We start from the raw sequence: 24,990 nt of genomic DNA, 5'->3' as shown, positions 1-24,990 counted from the left end.
TTACCTCAGTTTTTTTTTCCCTAAGGGTTGTCTTCAGTTCACTTACTTGGGTAAATTTTCACTAAAAATATAGCTCCATACTCAGTAGGTGTGTACAGAGCACATAGTAACTTGGCTAGGACTTTGTGAAACCATTATATTTTGTCACTGCATTGACTCATTCCCCCAAAATCTTTTCTTTATGTGGCACCCTGAATAAAATTAGTGTCACTCAACAAATTATTCTCTAACATCCTTTCTTAGGTACAGAGAGAATAAGGGAATTTACATATATAGTATATATAAGTTCATAGATATTATGAAAAAATATATGTACATACAACACATAGAAAATGCTGATTTTTAGTTGGGCATTGATGGCTTACACCTGTAATCCTAGCTACTCAGGAGACTGAGATCTGAGGATCAAGCTTCAAAGCCAGCTCATACAGTAAGGTCTGTGAGACTCTTATCTCCAATTAACCATCAGAAAACTAGAAGTGGTGCTGTGTCTCAAAATAGTAAAGCACTAGCCTTGAGCAAAAAAGAGCCTGGGAACAGCACCAGGCCCTGAGTTCAAGCCCCAACATAAAAGAAAAAGAAGAAAATGCTGACTTTGTTTGTTTTTTCAACTACTCATTTTCCTATAGTAAAGAAATCTACCTATTCTAAAGCACCTTGCTATATGCTATGTAAAGTCACATATGTAATTTTGTTTAGGTGTAACAGAATACAAAAGAAGAGTAAGTCTTGGTGGTTAAATAGGTTGCACAGTGGTCATTAACAGAGCTCTCAGAGTAATTCCCAAAGTTACCAGTGACGTTAAATTGGTGAAGAACTTAGTGTTTTGCTTGTCAGAGATTGAATTTTCCTCTTATCTCTCTTTCCTTGTTCTCTTACTAGAGAACATTGACTGACTCATATTTATCCTTTTTTAATGTATGACTATTGTTTTAGGTGCTTAGATATAATAATGGAGCAAAATTCCTGATTTGCAAATAAGAAATAATTGAATAATTTGCAAATAAGATAATTTCAGAGACCTTTAAAATAATTTTGTATTAGTAATATGTAAACAATTATGCTTTTAACAATTTAATTTTAATGTAATTTAATTAATTAAAATTTTATAATTTTAATAATTTCAGAACTTTTTAAGGCTAATAGCATTGAGTTTGCTATATACTCATATCTCTATAATCATTCTTTTTTGAACTCATTATGGCCAGAACAGCCATTACTTTGTATTTTTTTGTCTCTTAGATTATAGTGAAGGAAGGTAGGGAAGGAGGGAGGCAGACAAGAAGGAAATGGTTTTCTGACTTTTTTCAGAAATTACAGGAAAAAACATTACAGGTTTTAAGTGGTTAGAGACCAAGTTTTATTTTTTATTTTTTGTCGGTCATGTGTCTTGAACTCTAGGCCTGGGTGCTGTCCTTTAGCTTTTCAGTTGAAGGCTAGCGCCCTACCACGTTGAGCCTCAGTACCACTTCCCATTTTCTGGTGGTTAATTGGAGATAAGAGTTTCCAGGCCTGTACTCACTACCTTATGTATGTAGCTGTAACCCCTCTGTACATCATCTTGACAATTATATATATATATATGTATATATGTATGTATGTGTATATGTATATATATATATGGTTCCCTTTGTCACACACAAGGCACAATGCCTGGCCAGAGACTAACTTTATTCTTTTTAAGAGTCCATGATGCTGGGCACTGGTGGATCACTCCTGTAATCCTAGCTACTCAGGAGGCTGAGATCTGAGGATCATGGTGCAAAGCCAGCCCAGGCAGGAAAGTCCATGAGACTCTTACCTCCAATTAGCCACCAGAAAACTGGAAGTGTGTTGTGGCTCAAAATGGTAGAGCTCTAGCCTTGAGCACAAAAGCTCAGGAACAGCACACAGATCCTGACTTCAAGCTCCATGACACACTAAAAAGAAAATCGGTATTAAAAAAAAAGTCCATGAATTTCTATTTCAGAATAGTGAGAGCTCAGTAGATGCCCTAGGTTTAATATCTAACTCCATCCCCACCTCAACCCCAACTCCAGATAGAGTTGCTTTGGAGTCTTTCTTTTGCAAAATATTATCTGTAACTTTCTGGAGAACTGTGTTCTTAAGAGGAAGAAAGTTTCCATTAAGATAAAAATACTGTTTCTCATTTTATTTTAGATTAGGCGGGAAGGTGTTCGCCTTTTCCTATTATGGTTGCAAGCTCTTCAAAATAACTGTAGCAAAGAACAGCTCTGGATGTTTTCATGCTTAATCCCTGGGTTTTCAGCACCACAATCTGAACATGGACCTCGAACTTTAGATAATCTTATTAATCCTCCACTCAACCTTCAAGAAAGTAAGATTCATCAAATGTTATATATCAGCATTTTGAAATTTTCTATAGTGTTCTTAATGTATAGCTATAACATGGGTAGTCCAAGGCAGTATTTTAAAATGTCCACTTTAGTTTATTTTGGTATGGTATCATCAACAGTGCAAAAAGATGGAAACATAGTTGTTTCCAAGACGGGAGCATGATGCGTCTGGGGGATATGTGGGGAAGAAGAGGGCTATGTGGGAACAGTACCAGGCTCAGTCAGAAGGCAGAGGGAAAAAAAGTAAATATGGACAAAACTTTGATTTTGATTTTCATGGGATGGAACAGGACAGCCAGAGAACCACATTTGAGATTAGTTACTTTTAATAATTTCAATGAGTTTAGGACTTAAAGGTTGTCTCTAGTGATCTGATCCATGGTCTTGGGGTTAAGGGAGTGTGAGTGTACCGGAGTTGGTGGGGATTTGGGCTCTGAATTGGTTGGTTTGCACTGTCCCAGTGCAAACCTGTCCCAGTGCTGCCTTGAAATGTCTGTCACTGGGAATATTTAGTGGGTTTTATGGATATTTCAGAGCTTCACAAAAACAAATCATTTATAAGACATATTTTGTAGACATGGAGTAGATTATGTGTTATTTTAGAACTGAGATGAGATGTACCTCTGTTGTGAGCTTGCTTACTTGGCTGATACATTCTCCAGACTTTGAGACACATCTGTTAAATGAGATACTGATTATGCTGCTTAGGAAATCTTTGAGAAAAGTCATATATTTGAGGTTTTGATTTTGATTTTGATTTTGATTTTCTTATATTTGTTACACATTTAAAAAACTGAAAAGTAAATAAAAGTAATCAGAATGTTATTATTGTAAGCTGTAAATACATTATTATTGCTTTTCATCGTATTGTGACTTTTTATAATGGACTCTGAATGTGAATTTAAAATCACCAGTTCTAGTGAAGTGTCATTTATTTTTCATCATTGCCTATTTGTTTCTGTGCTATATTCTCTTAAGAGTTCACAAAACAGTTGTTGAGGTTGGTCATTGTAATGAATTATCAGAATCACCTCAGATTTATCGATAACATTTTTTGGAACACTTTTCTTGTATACATGTTTTGCAGTTAAATTTTATCTGATCATGTTACTGTATTATTGAATTTGTTTTACACTACTGTTCTTTTGTCTTTGGGTAGCTCAAGTCACTATAGAGGAAATCACTCCTCTTGTCCCCCCACAATCAGGAGATAAAGGACAAGACGACCTCACAAGCTATTTTCTTGAAGCACTTTTAAAATACATTGTAATTCAGGTATGTGCCGTCTTCTTTGATGTCTCTCTGAGCAATTCCTTTTACATCTCGCTGTTGTTTAATTATAATTACGTATTTGCTTATTTTTCTTGAAGGATTGACATTTTTACTTTTGCAAATCATATTAGTACAGAATTTAAGAGATTCTTCTGATATGGTTCTAATGACGTTATTTATTTTTAGGTAAAAAGTTTAGAATGGAAGAACAAAGAAAACCAAGAAAGAGGATTTTCATTTTTGTTTTCACATTTTAAAAAATACTATTTGCCTTATATTTTTCCAAACATCTGCAAGGAGAACAGCTTATATCATCCTGTACTTGGTAGGTAGTATTTAGAATTTCCTAAACAGTCACACATAAAGATATATTTAATCTTTCAATATAAAGTTGACATTTATTACAGAAAATTGACCACATTTACTATTTGTATTGAATTGTAGTGGTACCATATCTAGACTCATATTGAAAGTTAAATTTATTCGAACTAGAGATTTCATTGGATTTTTTTTTTTTTTTTTTTTTTTTTTTTGGCCAGTCCTGGGGCTTGGTCTCAGGGTCTGAGCACTGTCCCTGGCTTCTTTTTGCTCAAGGCTAGCACTCTACCACTTGAGCCACAGAGCCACTTCTGGCCATTTTCTATATATGTGGGGCTGGGGAATCGAACCCAGGGCTTTGTGTAAAAGAGGCAAGCACTCTTGCCACAAGGCCATATTCCCAGCCCTAGAGATTTCATTGGAATCAAGAACTTTAAAATTTTTGTCTCTGGATCTCATTAGCCCATTTCTCTCAAATTAGTCCATAGGAAATATTTGTGAGGCTGTATACAGGTCACTCATGACCATAATCCTTCGGAGACTGAGAACTAGGGATTGCTGTTTGGAGCCAGCCAGGCAGATAAATCTTGTGAGACTCTCACCTCCAGTTAACCAGCCAAAAGCTGTAGAACATTAGCCATCACTGAGATAGAGTTTAAGTGCTAGTACTGGGAAAAGTGTAAGAGAGGGGAAGGATGAGGAAGACAGACAAGACAGACAGACACGCACACTCGCGCACACACACACACTTTGATTCAGAGGCTTGTAACTTGCCAGGAGGACACTCTCCTATTGTATCATGCCTCCAGCCTTTTTTTTTTTTTTTTAGCACTGATGATTTTTTTCTTTATTCTTTTTCTGGTTCTAACACTTGAACTCAGACCCTTATACTTTCTTGGCTGGTGCTCTTCTACTTGAGCCATGCTTCTAGTCCAGCTTTTTGCTGGTTACTTTGGAGATAGAGTCTTGCAGACATTTCTTTCCAGGCTGGCTTCAAACTGAGATTTTCCATATCTCAGCCTCTTCTGTCAGAATAGGCATAACCATTGGTATCAGACTATACTGTTTTGTGCTGGTACTAGAGTTTGAACTCAGGACTTCATACTCACACAGCTTTCTTTCTTTTTTTTTGAGCCAGACCTAGGGCTTGAACCTCAGAGCCTGGTCACTGTCTCTGAGCTTCTTTTGCTTAAGGCTAGAGCTCTACCATTTGAGCTGTGGTTCCATTTCCTTTTTTTGGTGGTTTAGTGGAGATAAAAGTCTCACAGATTTCCCTGCCTGGTCTGTCTTCAAACTTTGATCCTAGCTAGGACAATATGTATGAGCAACAGGTACCCAGCTTTCCTCAGCTTTCTTACTCATAATTGACACTCTTATCATTTGAGTCATGTCTGTAGTCTTATATTTTGTTGGTTAATTGGAGTGGAGTCTTGCAGACTTTTCTAATAGGGCTGGCTTTGAACCATGATCTTCAAGGTCTTAGCCTCCTAAGTAGTTAGGACTATAGGTGGAGGTACTGGGCCCACTAACACTAATTATTTCTGAGAAGGCAACTCACCTACCTGCTTGTGTGTGGACCTGAATTATGGTCCTTCTGTTTACATTTCCCATGAAGCTAGCGCATTTGACTGAATTCAGCTATTGGTTAAGAAGAAGTCTTGCCACTTTTTCTCTTGGCCTGGCCTGGCCTTGAACCTTTATTCCCCCTATCTCAGCTTCTACAAAGCTAGGATTTACATGCATAAGTCACTAGCATCTAACTTATAGCTATTTTTGTCCCTCAAAGATTCAATTTAGTATTAGTCAAATTCTATATGAATAGTAACATTATTATATATTTATTATTCTTGCCTAATATTTTGTGGCTTTGCCAACATATATATTGGATTCTTAATACTAGAACCTTGTGGACAAATCAAGCTGACTGATGACATTGATAATCTGTCTGAAGAAAATATCTTTTAGACAGAAAAATATTCCTAATGCTAAGTTACACAATTAACAGGCAAAACTTGGTTCTAGTGATTTATTTTTGTCTCTTAAGCAGGATCTATTGAGTTTTTTTTTAAATAGTGTTACTTGCGATAGAACTCAGGGCCTCTCACTTTATAAGCAAATGCTCTATTACTTGTGCCATGCCCTGGGCATTTTTGCTTCAATTGTTTTGTTGGATGGGGGTCTCCTGTTTATCCCCATGATCTTTCTGTTTTAGGCTTCCTGTATAGCAGGGATGACAAATGAATACCACCATGTTCAACTATTGTTTGAGATGGAGTTGTTGCAAATTTTTTTGCCAGGGCTGGCCTTGAACCTTGATCCTCCCAACTCTTTCCTACGTAACTAGCATTTCAAGTGTAAGTCCCCTTGGCCAGCTTAAACTGTTTTTTTGTTTTGTTTTGACACAGGCTCTCAATGTATAGTTAGTACAAGTGGCCTGTTTTACAATTGTTTTGCCCCTTTCTTCCAAATCTTGGGATTATAGATGGCCAGTTAATTGAACTTTTGATAATATTGGTAAATGTAGTTTACTCTTCTATATAGGTTCAATGATAACTTTTAATGGAATGTATTTTTTTCTTTATTAAGCCACTTCTAAAACCAGTACAGCATTTTAGTGTTTCCTCAAATGTTTAAAAATACACCTAGGAAAAATAGTATCTTATTTGTGTTTTGTTTTCTTCTCTTCTCATTTTGCATAGATATTCCACAGATAAGACCCAAGCCACATTATGTCATGATAAAGAAGGATGCTGAAACCAATGAAGCAATTTATTGTACAAAGGAGCCTTTCATTAAAGCACGAGTTATTGTCATTCGTTGGCTGGTTTCTTTCTGGCTAGAACCAAAACCACATACAGGACCTCATATTCCTGGGATGGAAGGTGAAGTCCTGCCAAAGAATATTCAGGTATACATAAATTGAGGCAAAAATGTTGAAGATTGAAATGGCTTTTGAGAATTCGGTTCACTAATTACAATTGACTTAGGTATACAACATATTTAAAACAAGTAATATATATATATATTTTGTTTTGCTTTTGCCAGTCCTGGTGCTTGAACTCTGTGCCTGAGCACTGTTCTGGCTTCTTTTTGCTCAAGGCTAGCACTCTACCACTTGACCCACAGAGCCACTTCTGGCATTTTCTATATATGTGGTGCTGAGGAATCAAACCCAGGGCTTTATGTATACAAGGTGAGCACTTTACCACTAGGCCATATTCCCAGCCCCTAAAATAAGTAATATTTTTGTATAGTTATTTTATAAATTCAAATTTTAATTATAGAAGTAATTTTCTTAATACAAAATAAAACTTGGAGGGTATAGAACTTTAGTTGTGTCAATCTTAGATTCAAACTTATTTATGTATTTTAGTTGTATTATAATAAATATCTTTTTATCCTTGGAAAATATATTCAAAGGCTCCCCCTCCCCCCCCCCCAGGGTTACTGAAGCCATGGATAGTACTGACCTTATACCTTATATGTGCTGTATTTGTGTGTGTGTGTGTGTGTATACTTTTTTTTTCTGGTTGGTCATGAGGCTTGAACTCAGGGCCTGGGTGCTGTCACTGAGCCTTTTTATTGTTCTACCACTTCAAGGCATAGCTCCACTTCCAGTTTTATGGTGGCTAATTGGAGATAATAATCTCATGAGCTTGGGTTGTCTTTGAACTTTGATCTTTAGATCTTAGCCTCCTGAGTAGCTAGGATTATAGACATGAGCTGCTATCACCCACCTATATTTCTATATATATGTATATGTATACACATGTGTATGTGTATACACATATACTATAAGGTTTAATTTATAAATTGAATTTTACTAAGTTTAATAGTAAAGATTAACAGCATAGTAAGTTTGAGATTAGTGACTAAGAGATTAGTGACTGAGATTAATGACAAAAATAACTATAATAAAATCAAATATGGCAATAATAAAATCAAATAATTATAACAATGTGCTTTTATAAAAGTTACTTGAAATTTATGAATTGTTACTAGAATTTTCCACATAGCACTTTTGGATCAAGTTCTTCATACTTTTTTCTTGGTTTGTTTCCCCTCATTGTATGTTTCCTCCATGTTTGTAAGTTACAGTACTTTTCCTATTTTCCTTTCCTCAGGTTTCACTAATAGGGTTTTTTTTTTTTGGGTGGGGGGGAGATCAGTGCTGGTGTTTGAATTAAACTTGAATTAAGTGTTATTACATTTGGGTTATGTCCCCAACTCTTCCAAGTTTTAAAAACTTACTATTAAGTTTGAAAAATCTTTAACCATGTCTTTTTTTTTTTTTTTTTTGGTGGTAGCAACTTTCTTTTTTTTTTGTAATTTATTTATTAATTAAAGAAAAGTTTTTTTTGACAAGGTGTTGTGCAAAAATGTCTTTTTTTTTAAAAGTAAGGGCTTAAATCTTCCAAAATTAAGATGGAGATAGGAAATGTTTGTTCACTAGAATTTAAAAATGTGACCTTTATTCCTCTGCCATTGTGGCAGATCATGTAGTATGCTTCCCCTAAAATTGTTTTAAACTCTCTACATGAAGTTATTAAATAAAAGTGAAGCACTATTTTTTTTTCCAGTCCTGGGGCTTGAACTCAAGGCCTGAGCACTGTTCCTGGCTTCTATTTGCTCAAGGCTAGCACCCTACCACCACAGTGTCACTTCTGGCTTTTTTCTGTATATGTGGTGCTGAGAAATCAAATCCAGGGCTTCATGTATATGTGGCAAGCACTGTACCACTAGGCCATATTCCTAGCCCTTGAAACACTATTTTCTAATACTAATATGTCATAGACTTTATTGTGATGATTAATTTAATTAAAATCATTTATTTAAATTTTCTTATTTTATGGATGATGAAACTAAGACCAAACATTGACTACTGTGCCAGAAAGTATTGTCATACAACAAAGAAGTGAGATACCTACTACATGATGGTAGTAATTTACTTAATCACTGTCTTCTTTTCTAGGGTGTGATTTGATCTTGAGTCATGGTAAAAACACAATTTACTGGAATAGAAAACTTTTCTCTCATTTTCAGAGATCTTTCTTTTAGCTTCATTTCACTTTTTTTTTTGTCATTAATCTGTCTCTTTCTGTACTTTGTTTGCTTCAAAAAGTATGTTCTTTTTTTGTGTGTGCAGGTCCTGGGGCTTGAACTCAGGGCCTGCGTGTGGTGCCTGAGCTCTTTTGCTCAAAGTTAGCACTTTATTACTTGAGCCACAGCTCTACTTAATGGTTTTTTTTTTTTTTGATGGTTAATTGGAGATAAGAGTCTCATAGAATTTCTTGCCCTGCATGGCTTTGAACCATGATCCTCAGGTCTTAGCCCTCTGAGGAGCTAGGTTTACTGGTGTAAGCCAAATGCACTTGAGTCAGAAAAATTTTAAATATCGTCATTATTAGCTAAATATTTCAATGTTGTTCGCTTATTTTGTTTACATTCTTAAGGAGTTGCGCTATCTCCCTGTTGAAAGCTATTTCACTTACGCTTAGTAACTTGTTTGAATTTCTTATATTTAATTATAGTTAATGATTATTTTTCTTGACTTTTTGAATTTCTTTGTAACATTGCATTAATTGCATTTCCACTTAATTATTCAGAATGAATCTTAAAACTTCAAGTAGTTTTTACTTTGGCTGTAGCCAATATTTGGTAAAAACAAAATACTCAGTTAAGTGATTATAATATTCTTTCCTTTGTGTTTTAATTTTAGAGAGCAGCTGCTAGTTTGGTATCCAGAGAAGAAAACAAAAGTGATAATGCTGATAAAGCAGACAGAAGTACAGAACCAGAACAATCTCATTCAAATACGAGCACTCTCACTGAGCGAGAACCCAGCTCATCTAGTCTTTGTAGTATTGATGAAGAACATCTCACAGACATTGAAATAGTTCGAAGAGTTTTTTCTTCCAAAAGAAGTAATGTAAACTTTGTCACAGAGATATTTCGCCAGGTAAAATGCTTCTAATTATTTTAAAATTGTAATGAAGACTTTGTTTTTAAATATCCAGTATGTTTTTTGTTTGTTTTGTTTTTAGCTTTTTAAGCTATTCTTAGGGTTCTTCAGTCTGCAGTCAGCTTAACAGTGCAAAGCACTGAGTTCAAACCCCAGCACTGCCAAAAAAAAAAAATAGAATTATCCATAATTTTTTCTTTTTAAAATTAACATGCATTAAATTGTACAAAGGAGTTTCATGGTAATAATTTCATTGATGCATAGTATACTTTACTTCTGTTTTGTTTTATTTTTTGCCTTATACTGTCACTTAGCTTTTTCACTCATGGCGGGTGCTCTACTACCACTTGTACCACCTTTATTTTTGCTTTTTATTTGTTGTTAATTAGAGACTGTCTTGTGGACTTCTTTACCCAGATTGGCTTCAAACCTTAGTCTTTAGATCTTAGCTGCCTGAGTAGCGATGATTATAGATATAAGCCACCTGACATATCAGAATAAATTGTAACAGTTCACCTTATGAATTGAAACTTTTCTTCCCATCGTTTTATAATAAAGATTTTTTTACATGATTATTAAAAGTTTTTTTTTTTTGTTTTTTTTTTGCCAGTCCTGGGCTTGAACTCAGGGCCTAGGCTCTGTCTCTGAGCCTCTCTATACTCAAGGCTAGAGCTCTATTACTTGAGCCATAGCACCACTTCTGGCCTGGTTTTTTGTTTATGTGGTAGTGAGTTAATCAAACCCAGGGCTTCATGCATGCTAGGCAAGCACTCTTAACACTAAACCACATTCCCAGTCCTAAGAGTTGTTTTACAAATGTCAGTGATACTTCATTGCTTTCATCCTTCTTTCAGAGCCTCAATTTTATCCATTAGAGAATTCTGAAATTAAAGTTGCTAAGAGTTATTGGGGGAAAAATAAAAAGAGGAAAATGAAATAGCTATTTCACATAAATAAACTAGAAATTCCAAAGCACATATTCCCAAGCACATAGAAATTGTTTTTAGAAAATATACTTCATCAAAATTAAGCAGTTGCCGTTCATACCAAAGATACTTAACCTTTCTCAGATAAACATCATGATTTTTATAGCCAAGAGTCATTCAGTTTTCAAGGCAATCAAGTAATAGGTCTGAGATTACAATATCCAGATCTTGGTTGTCTGAACTTCTTCTTTCTGTGTGTATGTGTAGGCGGTACATACTTTTATTACATACTTTTTATCCCAGTCATGGGGCTTAAATTTGGGGCCTGGATGCTGTCCCTGAGCTCTTTTGCTCAAGGCTAGTGCTCTATCACTTTGAGTCATGGCTCCAGTTCTGGTTTTCTGATAGTTAATTGGAGATAAGAATCTCACAGACTTTCTTCCCTGGGCTGACTTTCAACCTCAGTCCTCAGATCTTAGCCTCTTGAATAGCTAGGATTACAGGCGTGGGCTACCAGCGCCTGTGCCTCTTTTAATATTTACTCTTAAGAAACTTTTCATTCATGTTCTTTTTTTTTTCCATGTTCTTGCTTTTATTTCCATTAGTACTTACTTGTTCGTTGTTTTTATTTTAATTCTCTTAGATAATTTTTGCCAGGAGATTTATTGTTCACCTATGTAAAGAATGGTCTTTTGGCTTTGTTGACTTTTCTCTGCGTTTTTCCTCAGTTTTTCTTTCTAGTTTTCTTGATTGTATAAATGGTTCTTTTCCTAGCTAATTATTAGTCTCAATTTTTCCTCATATAAGCATTTTTCAGGATATTAATTTACCTATTTACTGTTTTAGCTGCATTCTACAAATTATCTGCAGCTTTTTTTAATTAAAATTTTTATCTTTATTAAAAGGTGATGGGGAGTTATAGTTACATAAATAAGGTAATGATTGCATTTGTTTTTAAACAATGTTCCATCCTTCATTTCCTTCAACTTGGCCTCCTACTTCCCTCCCCCAGGTTGTAAGGTTGATATCCAACCTATTGTTAAGTGAGTGTCATTGTTGTCTTAGTTCATTGGTCCTTTGTCCTGCTGTTTCTGTGATTCCCTTTCCCTTCCCTAGGTCCAATAATCTTATATACAAGACACAAGGTACAGAAAATTAAAAGAGAAATGACAAAAAATAAAAAAAAATCTATTTACAGTACATAAGAAAAACCTCTTGTTTCCATATCTTGGGAGTTCATGTTGCTATACTTTATTATATTTGGTCCTTTGTATTAAGCAGTTGGGTAGTTGAGATCTCCTGTTAAGAATATCATAGTTCTAGTTCTTACATATGAGGGAAACCATGCAACCTCCTTTAGCTTTTTCTTTTTTTGTGTGCTGGTACTAAGCTCATGCTCTCAACTGGCTGTTTTTACTCAAGGCTGGCATTCTATCATTTGAGCCACACCTTAAAAAGCCAGTTCTGGCTTTTTGCTGGTTAATGTTGATTTGATATAAAAGTCTTTCAGATGAATCTGCTTGGACTTGCTTCAAACTGTGATCTTCAGATCTGGAGCCATATTTCAAAAAGCCATTCTGGCTTTTTGCTGTTTGTTGATTTCACATAAAAGTTTTTCAGATTTATATGCCTGGGTAGCTAGGATTATAGGCATGAGCCATTGGTGCTAGCTATGTGTAGCATATTTGTAATTACTCAGTTCTTTTAATGATGCTTTCTAACCTATTAGTTATTAGGAAATGTGTATCTTCCAAAAATTAGATATTTTTGCTTTTTTTTCCTTAAAAGTTTTTTATGTAATTTTATTTTGGCTAAAGAATATTGTCTATAAGACACTAAATATTGAAACATGCCCCACCTAGTACATGGGCAGTTTGTGTCCTTGGAAAGAATTTGACAGGTGTAGTGATCCATGCCTATCCTAGGGTATATAAGTTCAAAGTCATTCTGAGCTACAAAGTGAAATCACATCTCAAAACCAAACCAAACAACATGTTACTCATTTGTCAAGTACCTTCCTGGTATAACACGTGTCTACCTGGATTCTATCCACAATGCAAAAAAGCAAAAAAAAAAAACCCCCACAAAAACACCAAAACAAAAAACAAAAACCAGGTGCCAGTGGCTCACTCCTGAAATTCTAACTACTCAGGTTGAGACCTGCAGGACCAGTTTGGAGCCAGTCTGGGCAGAAAAGACTGTAAGACTTATCTCCGATAAACCAGCAAAAGGCCTGCCAGACAGAAGACATGGCGTAAGAAAGCTGAGCCAGCGCTTGAAGCCCTAAATTCAAGCCCTAGTATCAATACTAAAAGAAATAAAGAGATTTTTAAAAAATGTATTGTTTGACATCGGAGAGGGTTGTTCTTTTTTATGCTTCCAGTTATTTATTCCTCTAAAATACAGAAAAACATAATAGACTGAAAAGAGATCAAAACAGCTTTCCTAATTCATCTGTCAGAATATCATCTGTTTGTATCTGGGTTTAATTTGGTTGAATAATAACTACAATGCAAACTTATTCTTTCACAGGGGCAGTTACCAGAAGATAAATTGCTAACAAATTTGGGCACGTTCACAATTCCTGATTTTCCCTGGTCTCTGCTATTAGACCAAGGTTCTTGTAATGAACCTGGCAGGAGATTATTTTTCATTTACTTTTATTTATTGTATATTTGACCTTTTTTGAGATAAAGACTTGCTATATAGACTGGGCACACCCCACACCGGGCCCTGGTGTGATATTTTTAAACAGGCCTGGAATGCCATCAGTTGCCATGTAGTCTTTGGTTAAGTCTTTAACGTTGTTTCAGATTTCCAGTTTCTACCACTCAAAACTACATTTTCTCTCTGATCACAGACTAAAAAGCAACCCAAGGCAACCATTTGAATATGCATATTTCACTTGCAGTTTGTATTGTCCGTTTCTGTTTCCCTAAGGAGTTAATTTTCTTTAGAAAAATTCCCAAGTTGAGTAAATCTCAGAAATGCCTAGAGCAATAACAGGAAAATTCCTATGGGCAGCATTTCACAATTAGCTCACTTGTGTTGGACAGAACTGTGCTTTCAGAGCCCAAAGAGAGATTTCCTCCTGCATGAGCAGAATGGAGTTATGGTTCTCCAGCTGGTGGTTTCTACTTTTATGAATTGTGATGTGTGAAAAACCAAAGAAATCGTTCAAAATGTATTATAGAAGATAGAAATAAATTAAGGTAAGGGGGAAGACAGGTTTGGTGTCCGGAATCTGTAATCCTAGCTACTTGGGATTGTTTAATGGACACTTAATTGTTTCTACATCTTAACTATTGTGAATAATATGCCACAGTGAATGTGAGTATATAGACAGCTCTTTGAGGTACTGATTTCATTACCTTTAGAAATATACCCAGAGAGCAGGTTGTTGTATCATATAGTAGTTCCATTATTAAGTTTTGAGGAACTTTCACACTGTTTTCCATAATAGCTGTACCAATTTATAGTCCTGCCATCAATCAGTAAGGGTTTCAGCAAAAAAATCCATCCATCCATCCATCCATCCATCCATCCATCTCTGTCTAAAATAGCTATCCTAACTGGTTTGTGGCGATAACTTATCATTTGCATTTCCTGATGATTGGTTAAATGATTGAGCTTTTTTTTTTTCAGAAACTGTTGCCTTTGTATCTGTTCTGTTTATTGAGAAATGCCTGGTGAAATTCATTTCCGTGTTTAAAACTGAGTTAATTTGATTTTTGCTGTTGTTTGAGGTGCTTAGGTGTTTTGTGTATTATCCCCTTACCAAATCCATAATTTGCTAATATTTTCTCTCATTTCTTAGGATTTTTTTACATTATATTGTTTTCTTGTGTTAAAACTTTTTAGTATAATATAATCCCACTTGCCTGTTTTTGCTTTTGTTCCTTGCAATATTGGTGTCATATCCCAGAAAAATAATTGCCTATACCAGTATCAAGGAACACTCTTTCTTCCATTAGTTATACAGTTTCAGATCTTATATCAGTCTTTTATGTATTTGAGTTGATTTTTGTATGAGTCTAATTTCATTGTTCTCATTGGTAGTTGTTGAAGAGATTATCCTTTCTTCATTCTTTTCATTGTTCTTTATTCTTTCATTGAAGATCTATTGACTATAGATGAGTAGATTTATTTTCGAGTTCTCTGTTCTGTTCATTGTTCTATATGCATTTGATGCCAGTGCCATAGTTATTGTATAGCTGTGTGTGTGTGTTAGTGTGTGTGTATAAAATCAGGAAATGTAATGTCTCCAGCTTTAGTCTTTTTCCTCATGATTTCTTGAACTATTCTGAGTTCTTCACTGCTTATCATACAGTGATAAATGACAGTGGCATAGGACTTCATTATTTTGGTTTGGGTGACAGTCTCTTTGGCATCAGTCTCCATCAGATCCATATTTAATGTGTCAATAAAGTAATACTGTAAAACCTGCAAGAGTAAACCTTGGTTAAGGAAAGCCCTAAGGGTCAGAAACATAATCTTTTGTACTCAGGCTTGTAAATAAATTCATCAAGCTCCTTGGTAATAGTCTGCTAATTTGTTCAGTGATAAAATGTCTTGGCTCTGGAGATCACTTTTTTTTAAACTTTATGCTTTAGAGTTGAAAGTTTATAACAAAATTGAGTGGAAAGTATAGTTTCCATACTAATTTTGAAAAATCAGCTAAGTTTTTAGCATTTAGAACTCTAGTATTTATAATAAAATACAGTGTCTTTACTTGAGCTTAGTTTTTGCTTTTTGGGCTTTTTTGTTGTTGCTGATCTTAGGCTTAAATGCTGCAGGGCCTAAATCCTGTTCCTGATACTCTTTCCTCAAGGCTAGCACTTTACTACTTGAATCACAGCTCCAGTTCTGGCTTTTTCTGAGTAGTTTATTGGTGACAAGTGTCATAATAAATGAATGAATGAATGGTATTGCCAAAGACCTTAAAACCACCTAACAGTTCTGATTCCTTAAATGAATATTCATTATCTTTAAAAACTGAGTATTCTGCTACTTAAATTGATTACTGTGTTTTGACAAAATTGAGTGAAGAAATCTTAATATATATATATTTATATACAGTTGTAGATTTTTGGTACTGCTTTTGAAGTCAGTTCTTCATGCTGGCCAAGTTGGAACTCTAACACTTGAGCAAACTCCTAGCTCAATTTTGTTTATTTCAATTTTGAAATAAAATATTTCTTTTAAAATTGGAAACGAGGGCTGGGGATATAGCCTAGTGGCAAGAGTGCCTGCCTCGGATACACGAGGCCCTAGGTTCGATTCCCCAGCACCACATATACAGAAAACGGCCAGAAGCGGCGCTGTGGCTCAAGTGGCAGAGTGCTAGCCTTGAGTGGGAAGAAGCCAGGGACAGTGCTCAGGCCCTGAGTCCAACGCCCAGGACTGGCCAAAAAAAAAACAAAAACAAAAACAATAAAATTGGAAACGAAAAAAAGAGACTCACAGACTTTTCTCCCCAGACTGGCTTTGAACCACCATCCTCAGCTCTCAGCCTCTTGAGTAGGATTACAGCCACTTGCACCTGGCATGAATTTAGTTTTTAAAATTTATTTTGAATCTTAGGTTAAGTTGTGGCTGCACTATAATAATTTTATAGCAAGCCTTGATAGTAAAAATGATAGAATATGGCCATTAAGCTACTTGAATATCACAGTAAGAATTAAGGAATAGATTTATTAGATTGAGGGAAAGTATCAAATAATGCAGTTTGGTAGGCACTCATTCACAGAAAATAAAAGGATTAGCAAACAGAATATCTTACTGATATTGCACATTAATTTTTCATCATTGTCTTGGCTGCTGATTTTTTTTACTAGTTTCTTGAAGACAAATTACATTCATTTTAACACCTAAAAAGTAAATATATCTGTTAGTAACTCCAGAGTCGAAACTGACACTAAGTAAAGGTCTTGTGAGTTTTAAGATTTATATTAATGGGTAGTGGTAGTTAAATGAAAACAGAAGCAGTTTACTTCTATTTCTATTTATCAGTAAAGTGTAAAAATGCTGACTACAAACACTTCTAAGGGAAATAACTTGATAGTGAAATAAGCTTTGAGTTAATTTTTACTGTTTTATTTTTCCATGTCTAGATTGGAATTTTTCCCCTGTAAAAATGTATTTTTATGTGAAAAAGTGATTTTTGACAGCTCAGAAACTACCCAAACCAAAGAATAGCTATCCTTTTAAATTTCCTATTATTTGCTTTATATTTAGATTGTAGATTTGCTTATGTATAAACAATGATGGCCAGGCAGGTGGCTCATGCCTATAATCCCAGTTACTTAGGATGCTGAGATTTGAGGATTGCAGTTAAAAGCAAGCCCAAGCAGAAATTCTAGTCCCTGTGAAACTCTTATCTCCAGTGAACCACCAGAAAACAGGAAGTGGAGCTGTGGCTCAAAGTGGTACAACCCTAGCCTTGAGCAAAAATGATCAGGCACAGCAACCAGGCCTCGTCCAGTCGCGTGCACGCACACACGTATATGAGCAAAGTAGTAAAAGTATATCAAGAATGGATCCAGCAAGAGGAAACCTTTGTTTATGCAAGAGCCTGAAGAAATTGTGATCACTTTTTTAGACATACCTTGCATATAAAAAGTTTTTTTATTTAATAAAAAACTACAGTGCTTTTTTTACATTCTGTTTTCTTTTTATAGTCACATTTAATTTTTAAAATCTTGTCACTAAAAGCTATTTAAATAATAATAATTCCCCAAATAGCAGTAACATGTTATAAAAACGTGTTTTAATGAAAAATTGTAACATATATTACCATATAATGATATACTCAATTATTCAATTAAATACAATACATTGTTTTATATACAATACCCACATGTACATTTATATGTATAATGTACAATATATTATGTAAGTTATATATACTGATGTATATATAATATAACATTGCATATAAATAATTACATATAGTTACATATAATATATAGTTATATGTTATATAATCATATATATTGAACTTGTAATGTTTAATTTTATGAGACAATAGTACTATTCTGAGGTGGTACAATTAAAACAAATCTTTGTTCCACTTGAAGTCTGTAGCCATCTACCATATATATTTCTCTGTCAATGTATTTACAAAGTACATGGACATAAAATGGTTTTGTGATAATGAATTTACATTTATATCTTTCAGTTTTATGTCTCATATCTTATGAAATAGAAATATTTTGATGATTGTGGCAAAAGAAAAAGTATCATTATTATCTCTTTATTTTCTAGGCATTTTTATTACCAATTTGTGAAGCAGCGGCTATGAGGAAAGTAGTAAAAGTATATCAAGAATGGATACAACAGGAGGAAAAACCATTGTTTATGCAAGAGCCTGAAGAAATTGTGATCACTTCTTTGGACATACCTTGCATTGAAAATGTCACAGACCATGATATTTCAGTGGAAGAAGATGAAAAAAGAGAAGAGGTAAAATTATCATGTTTTTAATAAGTTTAATAGATTAAAGTTTTATAAAGTGTAACAGTGTTGGCACAAAGATACTTAACTAGGAAAGGAAGGTATCTGATATATTTTGTAGTTTAGATAGTGTTACTTCAGTGGCCTTTTACAAAGCTCTGTGATGTCATAATTTTAAAAGGCATATTGTGGTTGTATACTGGTTCTTTAAGTCATTGTATAGCTATATTAAATGGTGTCATATTTTAAACTGTGGCACTACATGAAAATGGTTATAAGACATACTTTGTGAGATGATTACCTAACTATGGTTCCACAAACCAGAATGTTCTGAATTCTTTTCTGGGCTCTTGCAGCACAGCAATTGCAGAATGTAAAACTTCTTGGTATAATAAAATATGCAGTATTGTGATAAGGTAATAAGTCTGTGAATTTATTCAGATGGGAAGAACAGATGAGAGCATAGAGGTGGTAATATTTGGGCCCTTGATTCCATTTATTCCTTAAGTCTAAAGGAATTGTGGACCTTTCTGTTTTTCAAGAGGGGATGTTTGTATAGTATCAGGCTGGCCTTGAATTTGATCCTTTTGTGTCCACCTCCCAAATTCTGGTATTACAATATCCTACTAGTCTTTGATCTTTTCTGTTTGTTTTTTATTTTATTTTTTTATTTTTTGCAAGTCCTGGGCCTTGGACTCAGGGCCTGAGCACTGTCCCTGGCTTCCTTTTGCTCAAGGCTAGCACTCTGCCACTTGAGCCACAGCGCCACTTCTGGCCGTTTTCTGTATATGTGGTGCTGGGGAATCGAACCCAGGGCCTCATGTATACGAGGCAAGCTCTCTTGCCACTAGGCCATATCCCCAGCCCCATCTGTTTGTTTTTTAAAGACCAACTCATTCTGTTTAGTCCATATTGGCTCTGAACTTTTTTTTTTTGATTTATGAAAAATAAATTTATTACATAACACCTTGTTTTTAACAATGTTCATTTATTTTTTATTCAGAATACTCGTGTCATTCATGTAAAATAGTTTGATACAGTACATTGTATGTTATAGGTTTTACTTTTTCCTCAAAAATTCTAAGGCTCTCCTATTCCTCCTCCATTGCTGAAGTAAGGCCATCCTAAGCAATGTGCGAACAAGTTTTTAAAAAGAAAATTAACTGAAAAAATTTTAATAGTGCTACACCAACCAGCTTTAAAATCAGGACAAAGTATCTGAACTGGATGCCGCACCTTTTTTAAGGAAGTCATCATTCATGCTTTTCTCATTTTAAAGCATGCTCACAAATCAGCAACACCAACAGGAAAAATAAAACACTGTCTGTGACAACCCTTTTAGTTTGTTTGCTGAACCAAACAGGTTTACATCAATGACAACATTTTTAATTACTATCAAATAGCAGCTTTAATACCAGTCAAGTCATAGATTGAAAATAAAAACAAACTTAAAAGTTGGAAATTAATCATTGGGAGTTTTGAAACTTTTCTGGAAAACCTATGTGGCTTTTTGTACTTTCAAAAAAATCCAAGCAAGATTCTTGTCAATAAACACTGATTAAAAGTAGAAAATGAATCAACCCATTGATAAGACACTAAAAAGAAAGGTGTACCAAAATAATATCATTTTGAGTCTTGGTTATTTTGTTAAGTTAAAATAAACTGTATGTTTCAAGTACCAGCTAAACTTTGCGTTGGTGTACTATTGTATTGGTCAGATAATGTTTTTACACTGAAAGAAATCAGCGGCTCTGAACTTTTGATATTCCTAAGTCAGTCTCCCAAATGGTGTCCTATTTCTAAACAAGAAAAAAAAATTAGGAAATACAATTTGTTCTGAGAATAGCTCAGTAGTAAAGTGTGTGATTATTAGCATGCATGAAAATTAAGGTTCAATCTCTATCACCAAAAAAAAAATAGGATTATGGGATATAGTTGAAGTATATAAAATTAATGATGTACATTACAAAATTAGGAACAAATAGCACTATTTGTTTAATACCAGTGGAAAACATCATATATTTACATTGTGCTAAAAAATAAACCCATCAGTATCATTTATTTTCTACAAACATTTAAGTTCTTTGTCTATGTCCTGAGCCATCTGTATCTTCTAAATAAAAAAGATGAGTATAAGCTATGTATGCATCATAACAAACATGACTGGAGAGAAGGAGCATGAATGGATGATACAGTGTTAGATATGCCTTTTCTACTGGTAATGAAACTGCAACAACATTGCCATTAGAGGCACAAATCTTTTTCAAATGCCATCAAGTCTCATTAATGATTTTGTATCTAATCCAAAAGGTATAATCACTCATTGTCTGTTTTTATAAACTCAATATATATTAAAATTATTAAAAATTTTGGTGTTAATAAAAATGCAGAACACAAGATAGTTTGTGTGTATGTGTGCAAGAGTGACATACATCTTGCAAGATGTTTGGCATTCCTTTGTTTATTCCATTAAATTCTAGTGGTATATTTCAATTTTTTTGCTATAATAAAATAATCTCCACAATTTCACAATACCCCTTCCCCTTTGAGGGGATGTTCAGCTCAGAGTCTAAGACTTGCTAGACTGGTTCTCTAACACTTGAGCCACACTTCCAGCCCTACTTTTCAGCAGTTATTTCTCCAGATTTCAGCCCCCAGAAACTGGTTCTGAATTACCTTTTAAACATGAGAGTTGGAAGTATAAATATGAAAAAACACGATTTCCACCTTCATGTATCTTACTGTTACCAAGAATATAGCCAGGAGATGGTGTTAATGCCTATAATCATAGATGCTTAGGACACTAAGATCTGAGAACTGAGGTTAGAAGCCAGCTCGATTAGAAAAACATCTTTAAACAACTATCTTTAACCATGAAAAAAAAGCCAGACTGAAGGTCTGGCTCAAGCAGTAGAGCACTGGCCGTAAGCAAAGAAGCTGAGAGAGCAAAAGGCCCTGAGTTCAAGCCCCTGTTTTAGCAACACACACACACACACACACACACACACACACACACACACACACACACACACAGAATACAACTATATAAAGTAAGAATATAGAAAAATATTATGATTCTAGAATATGAAAGAGAGAATTCATATACTCTGCTAAGGAAAATAAAAGAATGCTTCACGGGGTATGTACTATAATACGGAAAGCTCAGTGATAAAACACTTGCTTATGTGCAAAACTCTGCGTTTGGTCTCTGGCACCTACTTTCAGGTTTCTTTATTTTTCCACAAGGGTAGCTGTTAAAAAGAAAAAAACATAAAAGCAGTAAGAAATTGTAGAGAAACTTAGAAACAGAAATACCTTGAGTGAAATTTCTGTTTACATGCTTTTTACCTAAAGAAATTTCTATACTAATACTTAACAGCTGGAACTCAAGCAAAAAGCTGTAGTCTTACTGGTGTGGAGTATCACTGTTCTTCCAATAATGGGACTTTAACTGCATTTGAGATCTGAAGTAGCAGTATTACTTATATAATAATGGAAATTTTACTATTAAGTTGGATAAAGATAAGTTTAAAAAATTTTAAGTTACTTAGATTCTTCAATTTAGAACAAACTTCATCTTTTACAAAACTGCAAATGGTATAATCTATTTGTTGGGTGTGTAAGAGTATGTCACATTAGATCGTACAAAACTGTATTTGTACTAACTCTGGCTAATTAATTCTTCATAATTTGTAAAAACTTTTTTGTCAGCGTAAATTTTTACTTTTTGATTTGTTTTCTTATGAGATCCTGGGGATGGGATCTTGGGCTTCAGATATGCTAGGCAAGTGCTGTATGACTGGATCCATGCCCCAGCCTATCTCAGTCCTAGCTTCTCTAGTTAGATAAAATACCTATTTTGAGAGGCACTTATTTAGTAGTAAGATCTAATAATTTTGTGAGCCTTCCTGTTTTCTGACCTGTTGAGGCTTTATTGTTAATGAAATACTAAATAAATACTGTTTCATTGTTTCAGGAAAATGGGACCAGTATTGCTGAGCATGTTCGAAATTCTAGTTGGGCAAAAAATGGCACCTACCAAGATGCCTCTGAAGAAGCCACAGAAGAAAACATTCGAGCTGGTACCCAGGCAGTTTTGCAGGTAGATCACTTTATTGCTGTTTTTCTTTTTGTTTGTTTGTTTTAAAGTAAAATCATCATCAGATATTTTAAAAGTTCCGAATTTCAGCTCAGTAACTGTGACTCAGCCTGTTATTCTAGCTACTCAGGAGCAAGCCAAAGGAGTGCATGGCCCTGAGTTCAAAACCCCCCCAACTTACTGGATTCCAGGATATAGTATAACTTTTTTTAATATAAAAATTTACCACCTACATTTCTTGTTCAATTTGTTACCTCCTCCCTCATTTTTCCCCTGCCTACCCCCTCTCCATTTTCCTCTCCCCTTATGAGTTGTGCATTTGGTTTATACCATATAGTTTTGTAAGTATTGCTGTTGCATTGGTTTGTCTTTTTATCCTTTGTCTCTCGATTCTGGTATTCCCTTTCCCTTCCCTAGTTCCAATACACGTATATACAATATACCAGGTACCAAAATTAGTTACAGTGATATCAGGGGTAAAACCACGGAGAAGAAATACAAAAGAAAAAGGGCATAATTTCACATGGCATGTTGAAAATAACAACAACAGTGATATACTACTTGTTTCCATAATTTGGAGTTCATTTCGTTTAGTATCATCTTATGTGTTCATATGTACATAGCCATAGACCTATTGTGAACTTCTGCTAGGACTATTTTTATAAAGTAAGTTGAGTAATTTTTTTCATTTCTGTATGAGTTTATGTAAAATAGGAATGATCTTCCATAAAGGTTGGTTAATTACCGTATCAGTTTCTTCTGTGGTGTTTATATGTACATCTTTTCTATTCTCGAGTTATTTTTGGCAATGGCCTTTTCTGTAAAATATCAATTTCATTAAAATTTCAGTTTTATTGTCATAAAGTTTTTCAGTGAGTTATCATTTTTAAATCCTCTACTTAATCTGTTTTCTTATTTAATTTCTAATGTTTATTTGTACTTTTCTTGCTTTTGTTAATCCATATCTGCTAGGTTTATACAATGAACGCTTTTGCTTTCAAAGTTTTCTTAGTTTTGTATTTTTTTTTCTTTTGCCAGTCCTGGGCCTTGGACTCAGGGCCTGAGCACTGTCCCTGGCTTCTTCTTGTTCAAGGCTAGCACTCTGCCACTTGAGCCACAGTGCCACTTCTGGCTGTTTTATATATATGTGGTGCTTGGGAATCAAACCCAGGGCTTCATGTATGTATACGAGGCAAGCACTCTTGCCACTAGGCCATATTCCCAGCCAGTTTTGTATTTTTGAGATAGAGTTTCACTGTTTAGGCTTGTGATCCTTCATTCTTAGCCTCTCTGGGATTTCAGGTGTGTGCCACCATGCTTGGGAGTTTTTTCCCCACTTTTTATTAGCTGTGTAATTGTACTTCACTAAATAGATCTAGGGATTTAAGTCAGAACTGTAGATATAGAAGACATAAATGTTGTAAATTCATAGATGTAATATCCTATTCTTCTAGGGTGTTATTGGGAGCCTCTGCACATAGCTGTTGCATTATAACTTTGTTCCTTATAATTATAAATACATATAAATTAATACTATTTTGTAATTATACCAACATAATAAGATGATTATAAATGAAGTTAATTAAAGATAGATATTGGCCTCTCAGTTATATTTATAACATTCAATCTGTTTATACAATCTCTCATCACCAAAACAGATATATACACCTTAAAAGAGGAACAGAGGATAAAATATTTATAACAACTCAGAAAATTCTTCCTGATTTAGGTGTCATCTTTTATTATAAAATAATTATACTTATTTTTTTTAATTGCAGTAGGGTTATAGTATTAATACTCTGTTTAGAAGTGCTGCATTTGGATAATTTTCTTTGAATAGCTACCAGTAATATTATATTTGTTTAGATAAACATAGCAATATGTAGGTTTAATGAGTTTTAAGTCCAGGTACTAAGCTGGTAGCAGAAGTAGAGTTAAAATCCATACTGTTTTAAAATTTTTGTAGAGTTTCTCTTTAAGAAATTTGCCATTGAAATCCCATTGTAAATAGCTAATTTTTTTATACTATAGGTGTTTATTATAAACTCAGCAAACATATTTCTTCTTGAACCTGCAAATGAAATAAAAAATCTTTTGGATGAACATACTGATATGTGTAAACGCATTCTGAACATTTATCGATACATGGTTGTACAAGTATCAATGGACAAAAAGACTTGGTAAAAATTCTTTTGTTTTTCATTTTATATACAAATACAGAATTTTTAAAGATAAGTTGTGTTAATGAATAGGATTAATAAAAATAATACTGTAATAATGGTGTCAGTACTATTCACTGTATCTCAGATGTGGGTTTTTTTTTGTGCCAGTTAAACTCAGCTTAAACTCAGGGTCTAGCCTGGGCACTGTCCCTGAGATTCTTTTTGCTCTACCACTTGAGCCACAGTGCCACTTCTGGCTTTTTAAAGTAGTGTATTGAAGAGTTTCATGGACTTTCCTGCCTACGCTGGCTTTAAACTTTGATCCTCAGCTCTCAGCCTCTTCAGTAGATAGGTTTACAGATGTGAGCCACCTGTGCCCAGCCAAACATGATTTTGTTGTTTGTTTTTAGCAACATGAGGGTTTGAACTCAGGGCCTCA

General features: G+C 34.5%; 1 protein-coding gene across 7 annotated transcripts in view; it reads left to right on the top strand.

The window, feature by feature from the left end:
* Ralgapa1 (Ral GTPase activating protein catalytic subunit alpha 1) overlaps positions 1–24,990 on the top strand; it is a 186,189-nt gene that overhangs the window by 31,639 nt on the left and 129,560 nt on the right. For 6 of the 7 annotated variants that reach the window (XM_048362449.1, XM_048362442.1, XM_048362447.1 and 3 more), the window contains exons 6-13: positions 2,161–2,338; positions 3,517–3,632; positions 3,816–3,954; positions 6,647–6,855; positions 9,667–9,906; positions 18,102–18,299; positions 22,267–22,392; positions 24,421–24,569. In XM_048362449.1, coding sequence (XP_048218406.1) covers positions 2,161–2,338; positions 3,517–3,632; positions 3,816–3,954; positions 6,647–6,855; positions 9,667–9,906; positions 18,102–18,299; positions 22,267–22,392; positions 24,421–24,569 — 1,355 coding nt within the window. Of the gene's footprint in view, positions 1–2,160; positions 2,339–3,516; positions 3,633–3,815; positions 3,955–6,646; positions 6,856–9,666; positions 9,907–13,915; positions 14,048–18,101; positions 18,300–22,266; positions 22,393–24,420; positions 24,570–24,990 lie in introns of those variants that run through there. The other variant, XM_048362445.1, reaches the window with a different exon arrangement.

The sequence above is a fragment of the Perognathus longimembris genome, chromosome 14 (genome assembly GCF_023159225.1).
Source record: "Perognathus longimembris pacificus isolate PPM17 chromosome 14, ASM2315922v1, whole genome shotgun sequence".
In the NCBI taxonomy this organism is placed as follows: Eukaryota; Metazoa; Chordata; class Mammalia; order Rodentia; family Heteromyidae; genus Perognathus; species Perognathus longimembris.
Note: the sequence above shows the minus strand (reverse complement) of the source record. Positions and strands in the feature narration are given on the sequence as shown.